General features: G+C 51.3%; 1 protein-coding gene across 5 annotated transcripts in view; it reads right to left on the reverse strand.

Annotated features, from left to right (window-relative positions):
• TMOD1 (tropomodulin 1) overlaps positions 1 to 20,879 on the reverse strand; it is a 26,190-nt gene extending 5,311 nt beyond the window's left edge. Inside the window, exons 1-7 of one of the 5 annotated variants that reach the window (XM_083816210.1) lie at positions 18,468 to 20,821; positions 10,360 to 10,523; positions 8,136 to 8,292; positions 6,089 to 6,208; positions 3,099 to 3,188; positions 1,830 to 1,960; positions 340 to 447 (exon numbers count right to left, since the gene is read on the reverse strand). In XM_083816210.1, the coding sequence (XP_083672336.1) occupies positions 340 to 447; positions 1,830 to 1,960; positions 3,099 to 3,188; positions 6,089 to 6,208; positions 8,136 to 8,292; positions 10,360 to 10,479 (726 nt within the window). In that variant the 5' untranslated portion in view covers positions 10,480 to 10,523; positions 18,468 to 20,821. Of the gene's footprint in view, positions 1 to 339; positions 448 to 1,829; positions 1,961 to 3,098; positions 3,189 to 6,088; positions 6,209 to 8,135; positions 8,293 to 10,359; positions 10,524 to 15,319; positions 15,539 to 18,467 lie in introns of those variants that run through there. The other 4 variants (XM_083816212.1, XM_083816211.1, XM_083816214.1 and 1 more) reach the window with 4 other exon arrangements.
• Positions 20,880 to 20,999: the final 120 nt, after the last annotated feature.

Genomic DNA, 20,999 nt, shown 5'->3' on the forward strand with positions numbered 1-20,999 from the left:
CCCTGCGTCCAAGGCTTCCTCCACAACCATATCACCACAGGTCTTGCCCACCCACTCTTCTTCTGGAAGAATCTTGCGGGCAAATATCAGACCTACTGGGACTAAAGGAATGTGTTCTGGAATAAACAACTGAAACCTCCACAGCTGAAAAGGGAAGCGAAGGAATTGAGGTCTGATTCTGGCTTTCATTACTGCTTGGGACTGAAACACCTGCACCAAAACCTGAGGTGCAGAATATGCCCAGTGACGAAGCAGCTGAGTCCAAAAACACCTTGCCTAAGAACAAGCCCTGTCACAACGTTATCACAAGTAGCTGACACTGTGTGGCATCATACTTACAAAAGCAACAGGATCATTGCTCCTTGTTCCAACTATGCTGAACTTCTTCACATAGGTGTTAGTCTTCAGTGCTTCAGCACAGGCTTTTAAAGCTGGTATGGGAATATTCTGTCAAAAGAAATGCAGAAAACCAGAGTTAGGTCATCATCCGTATGAAGGATATGCAATACATTTAAATAGTATTTCAAAATTATTATTGAGATCAACATCAAACACACTGAAGTAATTTAGAAAGAGGCTGATGAATGTTTTTTCAAGTTCTCTAGCTATAATTGACATATCCTGAGGACTGTGGCAATGTCGTCATCCCGTTTCCCACTCTGCTGATAGCTCACTGCCTTAATTTCAAGATGCAATGTCTCTGATGTTTAATTTAATTACCTAGAAACTCAGCTACTTGAGAACACAGGCTCATGGGGGTGTGTGTAGCTAGGATCCATGAGCCAACAAAGCACTGCTCCTGTGCTTTTAAGTATCAATGACAGCACTGAGCAACAGCCATGTAATGTTATGGAAAATTTCCACCTATCCAGAAAGACCTGAAATGATCTCCCTGTAGAACAAACCACAGTCACTTCTGACTATCATAAAGCAACGTAAAACAATGTAACTGTTGCTATAAAATAATATAGTTCCGGCTAACATTTGCCATGCTAGGTCCCAGCCCAGAAAATAAATCTATGCTGCTTATTCTGAGTTCAGCAAAATGGGTTATTTTTTGCTTATTGAACATTTTAGATACCGTTGTCAGATGCAAGCATTTTCATCTGCAAGATCACACGGCTGGTGTCAAACAAATAAAGGTAAAAACCTTCACATTACAGAAAGGTGCAGGTGGCATTGCACAGGTGTTTTTAAGATGCACATGCTGTTAATGTTCCTGCCATATGAATGCATCATCATCCAACAAACCCCACGGGCTGGGGGTCCTCAAGTCAGGGGACGGACAGCAGCTCTATTTTTCAGTACATGTATGTGCCCAGAGGCCACGTAAAAAGTGGTGCCATGTCCTGGTTTGCTTTCTACAAGAAGAAAAGGAACCCCAAAGAAGGGATGGGTGGGAGGTGGACTGGGTTACATACAAGAAGGGAGGTTTCTTCATATTTGCTTGGCAAGTGTCAGGATTAAGAAGCCATTTTCCTTCCCACCATTTTACCTTACATAAACATCCCCTCCAACAAATGTGGCTGACTAAACCACTAAAACAACTTGGAACACTTCAAACCAGAGAGGCTGGAGGTGGTTTTCTGCACCTGCCCTCAACACAACATAGCTCCTCCAGGCAGCTGACGGCACTCTCCTGCCACCAACTCCACATCATTATCCCACAGCAGGCAGCAATCCCTCCTGCCCAAAAGGTGGGAAGTGCTAGACCTTTTTGTCTGGCTACATGCAGTGGTATGGCATTACCCTGCACAGCAAAGCAGGCTTGGGCTCTGCCCTCTGTTTGGTGCTGTTGGTGAGAGAGGAGAGCAGGAAGGAGCACATACCATAATATTGTTAAAGTTGACTTCCTCGAGGTCAGGATCATTGTTCTGTATTCGTTTCAGAGTTTCTTCCACGTCCGTCGAGTTTGGCTCCTCATCAGGAACTGGCTTGTACTGCGTGGGTTTAATCACACCTGCAAGTGAAAAGCAAGATGGGCAAAAACAGAAGCAGAGTAGCAGCACATCCTCCTTAGGTGTGTTGTCCCCCTTCCAGGAGCAGCACTGGGAGGGAGGTATGATCTGAGAGGCAGATAGAGATGAAAGACTGCACAAGCACTTGCCAGACCTACCCACACTCGTGTGTGTCCTGAAATGCTGCCTGGCACTGGGGGCAACCAGCACAGGGCAGCTGGTGCCTGCTGCCACGTGCTGTCAGAGACCAGAGCCGGTGGCAGGCATGCCACCCATGTGGGGACACTCCCTGGGCTGTGCTCCTCCTGGGCGGGGACAGGGCTGGGGGCACTGGTGTGCACAGGGCAAGGATGCACCAGAGCCTGCGCCAGCAATCACAGACTGCTCTAACAGTCCAGATTTTGAGGTGGTCCCACACAATATCCTTGTCTCTACATTGGAGAGACGTGGATTTGATGGGCAGACTGTTCAGTGGGTAAGGAACTAGCTGGATGGCTGCATCCAAAGCGTTGTGGTCAATGGCTCAGTATCCAAGTGGGGATCAGGGATGATCTGGTGCAGCAGCTTCCTCAGCCAAGCAAGCTCTGGGAGCACAGGACAGCACCACCATTCCTCTGAGTGGTTCCTGTCCTCTCTTCTCAGGTTTCATTTGGAAAGACTGACAGAAGAAATGTTTTCACCTCCTTTAGAAAGCGATGTGCTTCACTTTTGACATGAAGAAATGATTTTGGTAGGAAAGACTGTCCAGGAGACACCTTTTCTGCTCAGAGTGGATTAACGTTTCCAGCTGATCTCCCTAGGTGAGGTGTGAGTTGTCTCTGGGAGGAATCGCCTCCACCCACACGGCTCCCCTGGGAAGGGGCAACGTCCCAGAAAAGCCAGTTCCCCAGTGAACACCAGGAGATGGCAGACTGCAGAGAAAGCGTCTCCCTGGCAGGCACCAGCCCAGGGCTGGACAGCTGTAGCAATTGCGTGCCAGCCAAGGAAGGGGTCTTTGCTCACACACGAGCGTGGCAGGGGTGGAAAGAGTCCAGTGAAAATAAAAACCCAGCCCTCAGCCTAAAAATAATTCCCACTTTGCCTCTGTGTCCAAGCTGGCAGGGAAAGGCTGCAGCCTGAGAAGCGCTCTGGATCACTCACTGTTAAGCCCTTCTTTGTTCACGATAGTGCTGCTCCCCAGCGCCTCGTAGTACTGCTGGTTACTCATCAAGGTGTGCATGCCAAGGATGGCTACAGACAAAAGAAAAGGAGAAAAGCCTCGAGTTATTGCGGGCTTCACAGCCAGGAGAAGACACTCGCGCCTGTGCTGCCCAGGACGGGGTCAGCAGCACACTGCGTTTTTCTGTACAAGCTAAAAACAACGCTCAAAGGTGGGACCACCCCCCAGCTGTCACAGACACACAACAGGGCTCAAATGCACCCTTATTCATGCCAGCACAGCTTGACTCAGAGAAGAGGAATGTTGCTGCATGGACAGCAAACAAACAGCCAAGGCTCCCCAAGAGCAGCCTCAACTCAGCATCATGTGAAAATACAGTGGGGAAGACAAAACTAAAAAAAAAGTCATCACTGGGATTTAATCTCAGGGTCCAGTCCAGCAGGAGCCTGCCCATCCTCATCACCCCACTCACCTGGGCATGCGCCACGCTCTGTAATACCCCAGGTTTTGAGATGTCTGTGTCACACACACAGATCCAAAACAACCCCTTCGACAGCTACACATGGGTGACTGCCACACGAAGCACAGCAGCGCAGTCTGTCCTACTAGCCCAGCAACAAGCAGGGGTGCTCTGAGTCAGTCTTTGTACTTCCTAACATGTGGAAGTGAGAACCTAAAGCTCTGTTGGCTTGGCTGAAGTGCAGGAAGTGATGGTATGGACACAGTTCAAAGACTGTAGGAACCCAAACGCCAAACTTCTGACAATTTGTGCATCTCAAACTCAGGACTGCAAAACCAATATGCAGATGCACACAGAAACATGCCCGCGGTGATCTGCTGACATTCTTGCCAGCTGCTGAAGAGCAGGGGGAAGCCAATGGCTTAGAAACAGCTGGGCAAAGATACTGTTTATAAATACTCCTTTTAAGCACAGAAATTTTATCTTTGGAAATAAATGTTTTGAATTGTGTGGTGTTTCTTTTTTTTAAAAAAAATAACTATATGACTTCCTGCAGAAAAATGCAGACATGTGGACACTTGTCATATACAGGCACATAGGAACAAATATTGACCTCAGGACAGGCACAGTGGTTAAAACAAATGAAAGACCAATCTCTGCCTAAAATTCAAGCCTGCAACCACCATTGCAGTTCATTTCCCCTTGAGCCGCTCCTGGGATGTGTGGTTGGCACCTGTCAGCCACCATTTGCTCAGTGCTTCAGCCAAGAAGGGCTGCAGGAGCAGAAGGCTCTCCCCGGCACCCTTCACGTGAGGGACATGTGTTGTGGTGAGAGCCCACCGTGACTCCCAGCTCTGGGCTGCAAGGGCAGGGGTGGTGGCAGCAGCCACCGCCGTGCTCTTCCCCCACTGCACGTCCCCAGCTGGATGTCACACAGCCAAGCAGCTTCAAGTCTGTTTGTCTCCATTTTCTCTGCCACAGACTCGAATTTTCAGGAGTTCCAGGCTGCTAGGAAAAGCAATTTGCAGGCTCAGCACTTTGGACACCCCGCCCCACGTGCAGCTTAGTGCAACGACAAAAACCCTTGACCAGCCAGGACCGTAAACACCTGGACTGCAAGCAGAGAAGGGTTTGCTATTACAGCCACGTGGTTTTGCCCTTCTGCTCTCTTTCTGAGATAGAGTTTATGCTGCCTCCGCCAGTGGACCAAAGGCACAGAAACCCTTCCAGGACTTTTTGGGAGCCACCCACAAGAGCTATCCTACCGGGCTTGCCAAGGAAGGGAGCCAATGTGCCACGGCTGACAGCAAGCCCTGCTAAAGAGGCAGAAGCTGTTTCACTGTCTTGGCAAACTTGGAAAAGCAACACTGTCAATATTGAGCTTTCAGCACAGCTTGTATCACATCAGCTCTCAAGTGTGTTCTCCCCAGACCTGCAGAACAAAGTGCCCTCAGCAGCATTTCTCTGTGAAAGTAATTGCTTCACAGGCCTGGAGCTTAGAAAGATGTATTTTAGAGAGAAGTGCTTTACAGGCACAGTAAAATAGCAAAAACAAGAAATGCAATGCTCAGCCAGGGCAAGTGCATTGAAAGTCCTAGTGCAGAAATGCATTTCTGAGCCTGAAGCTGGTATTACTGCATGGAAGATGTCTGCTTGGTGTGGTTATCCTACAGGCTATCTCGCAGCAGGGAGGACACTGCTGTGGAGTATGGACAACAGAAGAAGACAGAACCAGAGGGAGAAGCCAACAGGAGTGAATTCCCCATCGAGAGCTAGACCAGAGGACATGTGAGCCTGGCAAAGCAACCGAGAGGTGTTCATACACTCCTTTGGTTGAGGCATTTCCTGTCTCAGCCACAGAGCTATGTCCATGCTGCTGGCTTCGGCAAGATACCGACACTGTCTTCTCTAAAGCAGCACAGCAAGGAGGTTTGCAGCGGGTCTCCTCCACTCAGACACCACGGCCTGAAAAGCAGCAATGGGGCAGTGCTTGAATTTAACCCAAATAGAGGCTTGAACCCCCTCAGAGCAGGGACCGTGCCAGCACACCTTGGTTTGCACGGGGCTTGGCTGCTCCAGTGGTTGGCAGACCACGCTTTGAAAGACCCCAGCCTGACAGCTCCATTAATAGGCAGAAGAAGAAATTCAGGTTTCACTGGGTCTGTTTGATTGTTTCCTAGAGGTTTGACTTAAAGGGAGCTGTGTTCCCCAAGGAGATGGGCTGCAGTTTGCTAGGTTCAGTGGCAGAGAAAAGAGAAATAAACAACCCATGGATAAATCCTTCTTCTCCCTCTTCAGCTCTGGTCCATGCTCCTGACTGAATCACACGGGGGTGCTGGGCTGGAAGTAACTCTAAATATATGTTTCTTTTCTTACGAAGAAACAAATCCTGTCAAAACCAACGGCATTCGCATAAACAGCAAAGAGCTCAATAGCTCACGTCCCACAAAAGAGCAAAGATAAATCAGTAGCTAAATAACTCAAACCCCGAGTCACGTGTAGGTGTTTTACCAGCAATGTCACAGAGCTCTGCATCAGAGGCATTAGCGAGGGCTTCCTCCAGCTCCGGCTCCAGAGTCACACTTTCCAGAACAGGATCCATCGGCTTCTCTTTGGGGATCCAAGCTTTCCCTGTAAATGCAAAGTGAAGTCACGCTCAGCACAGCCGCGGCACCCATCCCACCGCCGCAGAGCGGGGCTGTGCTGCCTGTGACAACGCGTTTCTGTGGGGTGGGATTCACAGGGTGGAAAGGGCAGGGTGGCACGAGGACCTAGATAAAAGATCAAAGCAGGTAAAGAACCCCTTCCCACTAGTAGGTCTGCATCCCACTGCAATGTGACAGGGGGCAATGTGCCAGACACCTCCACCTGTGGAGCAGGGTGCTTTTGTCAGTGTGGTGGTACCTGCAACAGCCTCGTGGCACTTTCATGCAGAACTACTTTCCAGTGCTTGGTGCTCTGAAAGCACAGCCTGATACAGAAGGACTTCACTTCTTTGAAGGCTGCATCACAGAAATGTAAAAGGAATGCAGTTTGCCAACATTTGGGTGGACCAAGGGAGGCCAGAGGCCTGGATCCAGTGCTATGCAGGGCCAGTCCTGTCTCTGAGACCTCTTCAAGTGCACAGCAGCACAGTACTGAAACGAGGGTGGTGGAGGAGGTGGTGGAGGAGGTCTGGCAGCAGGCAGGGACAGCACTCAGTCATCAAGTGTGCACGTGGGCAGCAGAGACACAAGGAGAAGCAGGCTCGGGGCAGCTGGTCTGGCTCAACAGGACTGCAGAGGGCACCTGGGCAGGGGGAGAGGCACAGAGGGCACTCGAGAGGGTTGCCTTCCTGCTCTGCCTCCTGGGACACTGACAGGCCAAGGACCAGGCCTTTTTACCAGCTGAAGGTGCGAACCAGTGGGTTTGCTCCCCCTGTTGGTATCCCCTTTCCTGTCCTTCCTTGGGGGAACCCGACAGCTCTCTGCTGTCCCGCACAGGAGCCTGGTTCGTGTCCAAACGCCTGAGGGCAGTGGCAGGCATGTCACCCACCGAACCACCCTGCTGCCGCCCCGCCACGAGCGGAGCAGGGACAGGCGGGAAGCAGCGCTCCCCTCTGCAGCCCTTGGGCTTCCGACGGTGGACACAAGCTGGGCAGGGACACCTCCACCACGGCTGGCCAGGAGAAGGCTGTGAGGAGACACCAGCAGCGGGGCAGGCAGCATCCTGCAGCAGCCCCCTTTCCTGAGACAGCCCCGCATCGCCGAAGGGAGATAGCGAGCGCAGGGCCTGGCATACCAGCTGGGGCTATTTTCGTCCCCTCTCTGAAACCAGAGTCAGCAACACCGGAGGAGAGAAACAACAATCCAGCCGCTCGGGTCTGTGCAGACGCAGAGGCAGCTAAATTTAGCCCCAAGGAAGAAGCAACTGCGCGGTGGGCTCTCCCGGAGAGAGATGGAGGCGGCTATAAACAGCACCGGGCGAAAACTGCTCATCTCCTCCCAGAGGGGCCACAGCTGCTCTGCAAAAATAGGCAGCGTGTAATTTAAAATATAAATATATATATAATATTTTATATAAAAATATATTATATATACATACATATGTATATTATGTATATATTATATAATATAATAAAAAAGTAATTTACCGTCCCTGGCTGACACTCGATACAAACCGTGTCTTCACTCGGCAGCCTGTTACAAGTGAAACGATGTTTAACGTGTCTGAGATTGCATCAGGTTGAAGTATAATTAATTCAGCACAGAAGCTGAAAACCCAAAATGCTTCTGGCTGAGCGCTGCCTCCTGCTGCCGCGCTAGCCAGGCTGGTGACCACAGCCAGGCTCAGGCACACTTGAAGCTGCTAAATCTTCCTGATGGGGCTCAGTGACATCTTTTCATTTGCATCTTTCAAGAACTCATTTTTTTGTCAAACCGATTTAAAACAAGCTCTACCCCAGCAAGGCACAAGGATCACTAAGAAGGGGCAGGAAGCTTTGAGAAAGGCAGCACCGGGGGCCTTGCAACACTGACATGCCCACGTGCTCGCACCGCGGTGTGAGGGATGACCATACCTCTCTTTTTGCCTGTGAAAGGAACCAAGTCTTCTCTGTCTTTAATATCCTTTGCCTGCTGTTCCAGGTGGGCCATGAGTTCTTCCCTTCTGAACGGGCCGGTTGGTGGCTTTTGAGTCTGATCCCTCTGTCTGAGCCCCGCCGGTAGCAACGCGTTCTGGGCACAGGGGGAGAAACACGGGTCATCTCTGCAGGCCAGGCCTCCATCCCTCACACACTCACCCCTATCCACTTCTCCTCTTGCACCGCCTTTCTTCCATATTGCTGGACAATTTTTTTCTCAAAACCTGTCTCCATCCAGCCCCAATGGCTCCCATCTCAGCTAAGACACGATGCTCCTTCCCTCCTCCAGCACAAGATTTCAAACACCAGCTCCACGGCAAGATCTCCATGCTGCCACGTGGATGCTTCTCTACAACAGCAGCTCCATCCTTTTCTCTGGGGGCTCTCAGCCATCCCCTCCTGCTCTTCCTAGCCTCCTCGCATATGCTCACCATCTTTGATACCTCCTAAGCTCAGCAGATCTCCTCCCTATGCGCCTGTCCATGTGCCAGCTGACCCCACTGGAGGTGGAGGCTGTGTATACTGGTCCCATGAACATCAGCCTGGAAAAATCCCCTCGTCTTTCCAGCAGAGAGTTGTGGTGGTCCCTGCTGCTGGCCATGACCCACCACACATCTGCGGGCAGGGCCTCGCAGAGAAGGCCAGGCCAGAATGGCAGCGGTGCCTGCAGCTCCCCAGCCCCAGAGCCCCAGCCCTTTTTCAAGCTGTCTCCTCGTTACTCAGCCACGTCAGCTGCCGCAGGAAGTTGCTTTGTGCCTGACACATACGGCACGTAAGCACCTGCTTATATTTAAATATAGATCAGCCTTAATGCAATAAGTAAGTCTGTTCCCAGATCTGACACTAAGCATGTTCTTTGCTGGACAGAGGGCAACATTTATTTTTTTAAGACATCCAAGGTGATTTTCAACAAGATGCTGATTTTTTTGTGCCCACCTCAGTAATTCACTTTAATTTAAATCTGTTCCAGTGAAAAGCCTGGGAAGAACGATTACTAATAGCAAGTAATTGGCCACAGCCAACCTTGGTAGACAACTCAGCAGAACACCACCTAATGCACCAGCCAGGAGGCCTAAGGAGCAGCTTTCTTCCTCGGGCTTCATGCTGCGCAAGCTGAGAATGCAGCTTGGGTACCCAAGCCACACCTGCATGGATGGGCTTTCACCATTATTTTACCTATTCACACCTTTCACGGAACCCTGTCCATCTCCACATCTCCTGGGCCAGGTGTAACCAGCCTACCTGCACACACACATAATCCTGGGAGGTAGCCTGCCTCCTCTTAATCACTCTTCTGTGTTGACGCTGCAATTAAAAGCACTGATGATGCAATCTACACTGCCCATCATTTCCCCCCGAAACATTAACCGCACATTGCAGGAACAATTTCTCACTTGGCAGTGCCCAGCCTCATCATCTAACGCTGCTGTAACCCAAAGGCCTGCCAGTTGGCTCTGCGCAGCCCCTGCCCCTGCCACAGGACAGCCTTGCCTCCAAAAGGTTTTCACTGTTTGGCATCAGCAGGCCCAGTGTCTGCATTTGTGCTGCTCCAGACGATGTTGGGAGGCTAGAAAGCAAATGTCCCAGTTTGCAGAACTCTGGGGTTTGCTTTTCTGACTACAGGGAGGAAAATACTGGCCATTTGAAGTTTGCTGTGAAAAAACCCACCCAGCCCACAAAACCCAAAACACTGCCTGAATGTGACCTGATGAGAAGTAGTGATCCATTCCCACAGGTTCCTAAATATAAAGGCAGCTCTTCCTAAAATATAAGGGTGTCAGAACAGTGTAAGAAGCCCAAGCATAGGCTAAGACCCTGCTGTGAAAAGCAGTGTACAACAACAAAACTATCAACGTGTTTTACTCCAAAAGCCTGGCAATTTAATTACTGGGCCAAAGACCAGTACAGTGCTGGTCACACCACAGCATGCACACTGGGCACGGGCAGGGGGACACTGCAAAAACGAAGTCCCACGTGCAGCCTGTGCCCACGGTGCAGGAGCAAAACTGCTCCTGCCCGTTTGGGGCCAGCCGCTCCCATCCTTGCACCGAGTACAGGCTCTGCAAAGGATCCCACCGAGGTACTGGTTACTAACGCAGCACATTTGCCCACAACTGTGTGGGATTTACCACCTACCAAACCTCATTTAAAAATGACTTACATCAGGATCCAGCTCTTCCAGTTCATTCTCAAGCTTCCTGAGCTCCTCCTCCGTCAGGGCACCAAGAATCTTGTCTTCATCCAGGTCTCGGTATTTCTCTAGCTCCTTTCTGTAAGACATCTTAGAGCAGTCCTGTGAATCTCACTCTTAGGCTGAAACAGGACCTGAAATGAAAACACGGAGCGTAGCAGTGAATGCATGAAACATGACCCCACAGCCCTGCTGGTGGGGGAACGCTGGCTATCACGGAGTTGCACAAGATTTATGCTCAAAGCGTGGCTGGCTCTGAAGCCAGGTCAGATTGCTCAGGGCCCCCCTGCCCACTTCCTGATGCACGTAACGACCCAGGGCCACCACAGCAGCACGACGTCGGGAGCACCTCGCCCCACCACAGACTCACAGGGCAGCACCGAGGATGTTTCAGCATGGGGCTCTGGCTAGGGACACCTGGCTCCAAGCAATGCTGGGTGTTAACAAAACGTCCCAGGCATTCCTCTCTTTGGGGGGCAATAAACCGCAGATGGTAAAGCCTGCAGCTCACCCACCCTTACGAGCGCCACCTTGCACGTGGCACTGCCGGCGGAGCTGTGGCCAGGCGGGAGAGAGGATTTGCAGCATCGCTGAGTCCCTCTGAGCCCTGCAAATCTCCACAAGGCTGCAGACCTCAGCACTCTTTCCTGCAGGGCTAGTGCCGTGAAGCCACGAGTTGATCAGGAAGCGTTACTTGCTCCTGCTCATGCACTTAAGCATGCTGCTAGTGGCCCACCCTCAGGGAACAGCACGTGTCAGTAAGCAGCTGACCCGGGTGCTACAGCACACCTAAGCACACCCTGTGAGAAAAGAAGTGGCAGTAACGTGCTCATGAACTGCTCTGGACCAGACCCCAGACCTGGGACTTTTGTGGGAAAGCCAGCGACAGACGTGCTGCTGCAGCCAGCGTGCTCGCGGCATGCAGCAGGGCTACCTGTGCAGCACCATGGCATGCTTCAGCGTGTCCAACTCCCGATTTTTACCAGAAAGGTTCCTTCTGTTCCACAGTCCCGTATTTACGCTTTCTGGCTCACTTCTTGCAGAGGATATTCAACTCTAATTTATTTAAAGCAAGTTTCCCTTAGAAGGGAGGTTTTTCCACACGACTTGTAAGGCAGCTGTGGCTCCAGATAGGAAAATTATCTTTAGCCTGCCCACGAAAGGGCACATTAACGCGTAGCGGCTCGACAGCGAGCCCTTAAATTTAGAGCCGTCATCTGCTGGAGGCTCGGCCTCCCCTGGCGCGCCCGCCCGCCGTTCCCACATTCCTGCCACTCGCCACCTGGGCGCGATGCCTCGCTTATCAGGAGCCGCGAGAGGCAGAGCTGGGAGGCGAGGAGGTCCCGGGGACCCCGACCTGGAGGCACACGGACCGTGAGGAGCTGTGTTCGTGCACCTCCGTCTCTGTCCCCATCCCGGGGAGAGATGTCCCGCAGGCATGGACCTGGCCGTGAGGGACGGAGGCTGTGGCAGCGGGAGGCGAGCAGGCCGGGAGCCCGCAGGCCGCACGATGGATGCTCCTCCACACACTTCTGGGCATTTGGGAAAGAATTAACCCGGTTCACCACAGGTCTGTTCCACCAGGCCTGTTCTCAGTGCCTTCCCAAGACTACAGCTTTGATCTCTTGTTACTTCTAATTAAACCTTTCGATAAACTTCGTTCAGGCAGTGAAGGAGGCATCACAACAAAACACATGCACAATACGCAGAAGTCGAATAGGGTTGACCCCATCACAACTTTAGGCAGATGTTCCTCAAAAAATAAATCAGAATTTGTATGGACCACCACCACTACAAGACGTTAGGTCTCAGGGTCCAAGGAAGACATCCAGCACACTGGAAGAGCGCCCAGGACCTTGTCCCTGTTGGGCCAGAAGGGCACAGAAGGGGGTAGGCATGACAAGTTTGGAGGCAGAGACCCTCACCAGGAGCAGCAGAGGCACTGCTGGTGGGAGGGACCTGCGGGACCACCCCTCAAGGCCCTGAGGACCCCAGCAGAAAGGAAGGACAAGAAGGCAGGCTGCAGCAGAGGCAGGGACTGTACACAGGGCTCAGCGCATCCTAAGCCACTAGTTTTAAGAAGCACTAGAGGCAGGAGTTAATCTTGTGAGGGACAGCTTGGCTTGAGAACAGTTCCCATTTGACTCAAGCTGGATTTCGATCTATGATTTTTTTTTTAAATGCATGGCTAAGTGTTAACCTGAAACAAAGTTCGGAGCTACTATTCTTACAGCACAGAAATAACAAACCAATGTCACCCAACACCTCTGTTGCTGGTACAATTTCTTGTTCTTTGGCTTTCGACATAACTTAGAAGATAAACATCAGGGTTGTTTTTTAGGTGGGTTCTTTTTTGAAAAACTACTACCTTGAGTGCCCAACTAGAAACTCAAGAGAAGTGTTTTCAGTGCCTGCCCTTAGCCCCCAGTCAATCACCCAGGTGCAAACCCTAGATGCATGCCGTGCGGATGAGAGGAGCAAATTAGCTCCAGTCGTTTTCCAGAATAAAGACTGCATTCTTACACATCCTCTCGGTCCTCTGACAAACCTTAAAGCCAACTTAAACAAAATCTTTTACAGGACTCAAGCCCTAACTTCTTGTCAAGCAGTGCAGCCATGCAAATGGCCAGCTGTGGAGCCAGCCTGGACACCTCCTGCAGCTGATGGACGGGGAACAAGGGGAGAGCTGGGGTGTCTGCGGGAACAAGTGGGGCACCAGAAGCAGTGAGAGAGGGAGCCGCTCCCTGTGGCAGAGCTGGGGCAGTCACAGCAGGAACATGGCGAGGAAGGACATCAGTCCACCAAAAAGTGAGTCTTCTGCTGGTTCTGCAGCTCATGGGACAACTTGCTGAGCCCTGGTGACGAGGGCTGCAAGCACAGATGTGGTGGCACAGGAATGGCAGGGGACATGCCCATGTCACTGCTGGAGCCAGCAGGCTCACGGGGGGGAGGGTTATTCCCCCTGCTAAGCACCAGGGGGGCTGCATCTGGACACTGTGTCTTGTGTCTTATGAAGCTGAAAGACTCCAGCACAGGGCCGTCAGGACAGGCAGGGGTCGAGCACGGAACATACGAGAACCTGAGGGACCTGGACATTTTCAGCTGGGAGAGGGAAAGGCTGCAGAGGGGTCTTGCTGCAGCCACCCGCCACCCACAGGGAAAGGACTTGCAGGGAAGGCATAACCAGACTTCTCTCAGAAGAATAGGAAGGGGAAGCACAAGGCACAATTGGGACAAGTTGTGGCATGAGGAATTCTAGTTGGGCATCAGAGAAAAAAAAAATCCTTGCCACAAGACTGGTACAGCCCTCAGACAGGGACTGCAGAGGTGGTGGGATCTTGAACAACTCTCAGCAAAACAGATGTTGATGTCCACAGAGCCTGCTCGGAGAGCAGGGTCCATCCGGCATACCATATCTTCATCCTGCTGATGAGGGAAGCTCAGGATCCTCCAAGGAAGATCTGCAGATCCTCTGGTTTGATAAAACCTTTACAGACAGCAGCTGTTAACCCAAGACACACTGAAATTCACATCTGGAAGGTGGCATTTTGGATCTATCAAAGCACGCTGTGACTTTGCCAGTGACACCACACTTATGCCAGCTGCGCTGTCCTGGCTCTTCCTCTCCGTGGCTGCTTCACCTCCTGGGAAGCTCACCCAGATCCTACTGCCCCCAGCCCTCCTTGCCTCAGCCCCCCACAGCCTGCAAGCCATTCAGCTCAATACCAGCTCTCATTAAGCAGCCCTTGCCATCACAGCCACCTAGCAAACAGCTAGGTGAGACCATCTATTAGCGACCAGGCAACACGTAGTGAGGTCAAACTCCGCCAAAGTCCAAATACAAACCATCCCCCTTGGTATCCTTTTAAGGCACATACTTGTAAGCATACTTGTGTGTTCTCCTATTTGGGTGAGCTTCTCTCAGGCACCTGGCATCCACTTCTTAATTGCTTAATTTCTAATTTCTAAACAAAGCACACGGGCACACTTGAGCCATTAGTGATGCCATACCTGCATATAAAGACAGGCCCTGCCAGACAGCCCGGGGCAAAGCAGGGTGAGCAGGTGGGTAGCAAGGGCACCTCCGCATGTCCCTGACCCCGTCCCGCTGCTGGGGAGCAAGCCCTGGGGCAACACCCCGTATGGGCACCGCTCCTAAGCCTGAGGCAGGCTGACGCCTCGCAAACTCAGGGGCAAGATGAGTACTGTTCCAGCAGCAGCAGTAAGCACTTGGGGGAAGCTGTGTGACAAATTCGAAGGAAAAAATTAACGGAAGTAGGACCTTCACATGACCCTTCAAGGGCTAACGGAGTGAAGATGCCACCTCCGGCTCTGAGAGCAGCAAAACCAGACTTTGCTGGAGCGGGGCACTGCTCTGGGGGCGCATGGCCGAGGACTTGTTTCTTTGCCCTTCCAAGTGGTTGCTGCCAACCGGGGAACCCTGAGGTGGACGAACTTCAGTCTGACCTAGGACAGCACTTGCGGTGTGCTTACCCCGTTTCACCACGGCCGAGCAGGAGAAAAACTCCTGGCGGGCGGCGGGGGTCTCCACCTCCAGGGGCTCCTGGATGTGCCCGTACAAGGAGGAGAGCTCTGCTGCGAGCCGGGTCGGACCCCAGCACGGCCCCGCCACGGTGCCCTGGGCAAAAACCACCCGGCAGCTCCGCGAGAGCCAGGCAGCGGCACCCAGCCATGCCTAAGGGCAGGGAGGAAGCGAGCCCTGACGGCAGACGGAGACGGCGAAAGACACACACGGACGAGGCGCGCAGGGGCTGCCAGGGGGCACCGGCGGAGGCTCCTCCACCCGCTGCGACAGGCACCCGCGGCAGGTGCCGGCGCCCCAGGCGAGGCGGACAGGCTCGAACCCCCCCGGCTTCTCCTCCACGGCCCCGTCCCGTCCCCCCCGTGCCGTGCCCGCCGCCCCGCTTACCGCAGCCGCCGCCGAGCCGAGCCGAGCCGGGGGGGGGCGGGGGTCCGGCCCGGCACAGCACGGCACGGCCCGGCCCGGCCGTCACTCAGCGGGGCGGGGAGGGGAGAGGCCCCCGGCCGCCCTCCCCTTCCCCAGCGCCATGGCAACTCCCCTCGGAGCCGCCTTCCCTTCGCCTCCTTTCCCTAGGGACGCCCCCGGCTGAGTGGCGCGGCCCGGCACGGCCCGGCCCGGCCCGGGGGACGGGGCCCAGCCCCGGGCCGCCTGTGGGGCAGGCCCCGCCGAGGCGGGCAGGGCCGAGACTCGGGGACCGTGGGGGCTCGGGGGGCCCCGGTTCGGGCAGCCCCCACAGACGGCACCCCACTCTGTGGGGCACCGAGCTTCATCGGGAGCCCCCTGTGGGCTTCACGCACCGAGACTTCTTTCACCAGGACAGAAAATGAAGAGAAAAAAATAAAAATTATAACATATAAAGCAATAGGTGCATGGTGCAGCTGCTCACCACCTGCTGGATGATGTCTAGCCAGGCCCCAAGCAGTGCCCCCCCACCCTTTTTTATTGTCCCACATGACACCCCATGGCACGGGCCATCCCTGTGGTCCTTTTGGGCCAGCTGTCCTGGCTGGGTCCCATCCAGCTCCTGGTGCACCCCCAGCCTCCTCGCTGGTGGGGCAGTGTGAGAAACTGAGAAGTCCTTGGCTCTGTGTGAGCACTGCTCTGCAACAACTAAAACATCGGTGTGTTATCAGCATTGTTCTCGCCCTAAATCCAAAACACAGCACCATACCAGCTCCAAGGAAGAAAAATCCCAGCCCAAATCAGGACACCTGCTCACAACAACCAGTCTGAAAAACAGCACAACAGACATAATACAGAAGGAAGCTTTCAGGCAGCGCAGAGGTCTGAAGTGAGTTTTTCTCATTGCATGGTTCCTCACCACTTTTCTTGTCTAACACACTCAGCACGTGAGAATCCCTGCTCTCAAATGCTTGCCTGATGTGTGGCATCTGTGAGAACACAGGACAAGTGTGGTGGAAAGCCGGAGACAGAAAATCTTTGCAACAAACAAGAAGCCTCCGAGAATTAGGAAAGGATAGTACAGCAGAGGGAACCTCAGAGACAGGAACTCATTTGCAGAGAGGGAGCACTTCAGGATGGCAAAAGGGTTTTATTCCCTGCCTCTCTGTCAAAAAAAAAAAAAAAGTTCTTGGAAACGATCTGGAGTGGCCACAGGGGGAGGCAATGATAAAAGAGGTAGTGATGCTGACAGAGCCCATGACCTGCTGAAGCAACTGCTTTGTTGCTTTCACTGCATGCATACTGCCTTCTCCCTCAGAGGATTTGACTCTGCTGGGAGCACCCTTTTTTTACACCTTCCTTCAGCCTGGAGGAAGGGGCAGCCTCAGGCAGCTAGGATCTTCTGAACCTCCCAAGTCACCATGCCAGCACAGTGCTTGAGCTGAGTGCCTGAATCCAGCTCTCTAGGCAAGAAAATACATTACAAGTGCTCCAGGCCTTGTCACCTTTAAAAACAGGTGGGGTGGAATGAGCAGAAAAGAGGTGGTTTGAAAATGCTTATTGTTCACAGTCTTGGGAAAGTAAGAGATCTGCTTTGCGTTTTAATTATGACAGTTCCATCTGTTTTCCCTAGGTAACAAACACTCCTTTTCCACACAGTCGCCTCCATAGTCTGAGGGCTTGTGCCCCATTTCCAATTGCTTTGTCAATGCCCCCCTCCCTAGTGAGGGAGCCCAGCTGCCTGGCTTCCCTGCCCTCTAATTCCAGGCTACTGGCCCCATTATCCCAGCTCCAGAGCAGCCAGGTAACAATGTGCTCACTTGGATGACAGCTGAAACCTTTTCACTTATCTTGTAGCTCACACATGTTGGTTTTTGACTTATGAGATCTGCCTCTTCCCCCTCCTGCAGTCACGATGCCCCTGCTGCAGAACAGCCTGCCTCATCCTCTTCTTCCTTCTGCCCCCTCCCAGAAGGGGCTTCTATTCTTACTGAACAAATTGACTCCTGTTTCTACTGTTTTTTCATGCTATAGGGGCAACTGACACCATTAAGGCTTGGCTCCCTGATTCAGCCACAGTCCAGAGACCTTCTGTTCCCCTTGAGGGTGCTATTGCTTCATCGGCACAGTGCAGCAATCTGTAATTCTCTGGCACTGCCAGGGTAGGGGCATATTTCTTCCAAACATTCCACCAGTTTCTTAGGAGTCCTCACTTGTTCAGGGGTGAAGTCCAAAGGTGATAACTGTGACAGATACCTGCCCATATCCTCCCTTACATCTCACCACCCATAACCATCCTCTCAGATCTCTGATATTTCTAAGATATTCTTAACGTTAGGGGGGAAAACAAACAAACAAAACCAAAAAAACAAACCACATTTTTGAAACACAGAAATAGGAACATGCTGTTTGAACATCCCACAGATGTTCAAAATACTTAAGTTACTGTAACTGGCCAGGAGCTGGAAGGAGGAGGGGAAGGTATCATTCATTGTCTCCTCCACGGGTTGGCTCCCAGAGAAAAGGTAAAATGTGTAATTGTTAACAGTTTACAAGAGATGGTTCGCAAAGTACGAGGGAGATGGCAATACTGAGCACAAATAACAGATTACACTCATAGCTAATGCTTTTATCATATAATAAGTGAGTGTCACACAGTACAGCAAGCTAACAAAACCAAAATCAACCTTTTACAAGCTCCCAGAGATGATAAGCAGTGAAACCGGGAGCATATACAGCAAGAAAGGGGTTACATTAAACAACGTTATAAGCAAATAAATCAGCATTACAACCAGCAACTATTAAACAACTATAATAATTATAATATATTATAAACAATTCTGTTCTCTCTGTCGCACTTTAGTCAGACTTACCAATACCTCAACCCTTCGAGCCCCACATTGGATGCAAACAGACTGCTGTGGTTTAACCCCAGCAGCTCGCCCCCCAGCACCCCCCCCCCTCCACAGTGCAGTGGGATGTGGAAGAAAATTGAGAAAGGCAGAAGTGCAAGAACGTGGAGGTCGAGGCAAGAACGTGGAGGTCGAGACAAGGAGAGTTTAGCATGAAAGAAAGAAAAGACCAAAGAAAAGGGAAGAAGTAAAAAGAAGTGTTGCACTATGAAATGGCTCACCACTCACTGACTGATCCCCATCCACTCCCCAAGCAGCTGCAGCCCGCCCAGCAGCAGCCCCCGTTTTATTGTCCCACATGACGCCACGGTACAGGCCATCCCTTTGGCCAGTTTGGGTCACCTGTCCTGGGTCTGTCCCCTCCCAGCTCCTGGTGCACCCCCAGCCCCCTTGCTGGCAGAGCAGCGTGAGAAACTGAGGCGGCCTTGGCTCTCTGCAAGCACCGCTCTGCGACAACTAAAACACCGGTGTGTTATCAGCATTGTTCTCACCCTAAATCCAAAACACAGCACCATACCAGCTCCAAGGAAGAAAAATAACTTTATCCCAGTCAGAACCAGGACATTATTATATGCAAAAACTAGTTCACCACATGGAAAGCAGTGCTCCTGGGTTTGATCAGTTAGAAAGCACTCTTGTTTCATCAGGTACCTGTTCTCTAACCCATGGCACCGCACAAAGCAGCCCAAGTGAAGGCTCCAGTGCAAAGGCAATGAGGCTGAATGAATATTCTCCTTGCTTCTTGTCTGGGCTTTTTAAACTCTGGAGCAGCCAGCTATAACCAAGCAGACAGCGAAGCACACCCTAGAAGGATAAGACAAGAAGCTCAAAAAGCATCTTACATCTCCTGACCATCTGCCAGGCTGCTTCCCCTGCTACTGCAAGTGTAAGTCCCAGGTCTGCTCCACTCCATCGATTTGCAGATGCACATCTACTACTGGCCAACAACACATCAGCAAGCCTCACAGCGTGCAAACACAGCCTGGGTATTTTTCAAACAACCAGACGAACTTCACTACAGCTCCAGGAAAATACCCTGTGTCATTAAACTTTTCCATCAACATTTGCAAGCTTGCAGATGTAGGTGTCATATGCTCATAGACACACAAGAAAGCTCTCCCACTCTTCAGAAGCTCAGGAAAGTGTTTTTCTCATCCTAATGACCCACACCATCCAGATTTTTTGGGTCAGCAGCAGTCCTACATGGAAAAAAAAACTTTTGCACAAATGTTTATGCTACAGCAGTTAAAGATCATATTGATTCTTTCACCTACATTCTTCACCTCTGCAGCTGAGGAAGGAGAAACTATAACAAATCCTGAAAGAATGATTAATAAAAAGCAGCTGAAAGCTCTTGTAAGCCTGATAGTGACCTTGCTAAAACTGCAACCAGAAGCTGTATATGCCAGGTTACACGCAAAGTAGCCTGCAAAAAAAAAAAAGAATCACTGGAATTCTGAACAGGTTGGACACAATGGCAACCCAGAGAGGCAGATGATACTGTCCTTTTGCATTTGTCTTTGGGTGCTGGGCTCAACAGTTTCTGGCTTTCTTTGTAGTACAATGTCACCCTCTGCTTCCAACCCCAGTGGTCACTTACTGGAAGGAACTCCTGAAAGGAACCAAGACAGTTAATGAAGAAACAGCTGGCTGTTAAGATGAGTCTGCCTCACATAATTTTAGCTGAGACATTGCATTACGTTCCACCTTGCGTCAGGGCACCTGTGCTGATGCCAGAGCCAGCATAATGGGTGGGTGAGACTACCCTGCTGGTTCTGGGGACAGGAAGGAGCAGTGGACTACTGAATGCTCTCAGGCATAACACAACTTCCATCTCATCAAGTACACTTGAGAATCTCATCTCTGCACACTTAACTATGGACAGGACCATGTTAACTAGCAATTTGTGTTAAAGTAGCAGTTTGCTAGTTTATCACTGCCTGCTCTGCTCACAAGGGCTCTGCTACGCCCTACACCGTCCAGGCAGAGGACTGAGACCTGTTTTAAAAGCACGTAGCGCTGTTAGCTCGCATTTGCACCCCCCTGGAGAAAGTCTGTCTTACATACTTGAACAGTTTGTTCAGTCAGAGTATCTGCAAGCATTTTCTCCCATCTTGCTCTTACACATGCACTGCATGTTTCTGAGCCATACTTCCCTTTCAGTCCATTTTCCCTTACCCATGCAGGCAGCAGGCTATCAACTGTAATAATATCTACACCGCCTCTAAATTTCCCAAGGTCTTCACAATCTAAAAGAAGGCAAAAACACTGTGTTCAGAGCGCTGATCTGTGTGCTTACGGGACGTTGTTTGCTCCTGCCTCGTGGGAAAAGCAGTTGTTTAAAGTTTCTCAGAAGCAAATAAGAAAGCAAATTATCAGAAAAGGAGGGAAAGGAATGCCTTGAATTTAGCAAGCAGAGGAAACGGGGTAGAATTCAGAAAAGCAGTATCATTCCTAACAAACAGCAACCAGACTAGTAAGCACAGGGAAGTCCATACCCTTCTGTGAAAGTTAAGCCCTATAATCGCAGACAAACTTCCCTGCCCCAAACAAGGCATTTTCAACTATTCAATTCTTAGAAGGTTAAGGAAAGGGGAAAAACCCATCAAAAATGCATACCTCAGTCACTAAATTCAAAAACATTGAGGACTGCTTCCTTGTTTCCCAAGCAATAAAAATTCTAGCTAAAAAAAGGGGAGTAGTATCCAGTAGTGGTTAGAAGTACCGACTAATAGTTATGAGATATGCCTCCC

This window comes from Anser anser (assembly GCF_964211835.1).
Source record: "Anser anser genome assembly, chromosome: Z".
NCBI classification, from domain to species: Eukaryota; Metazoa; Chordata; class Aves; order Anseriformes; family Anatidae; genus Anser; species Anser anser.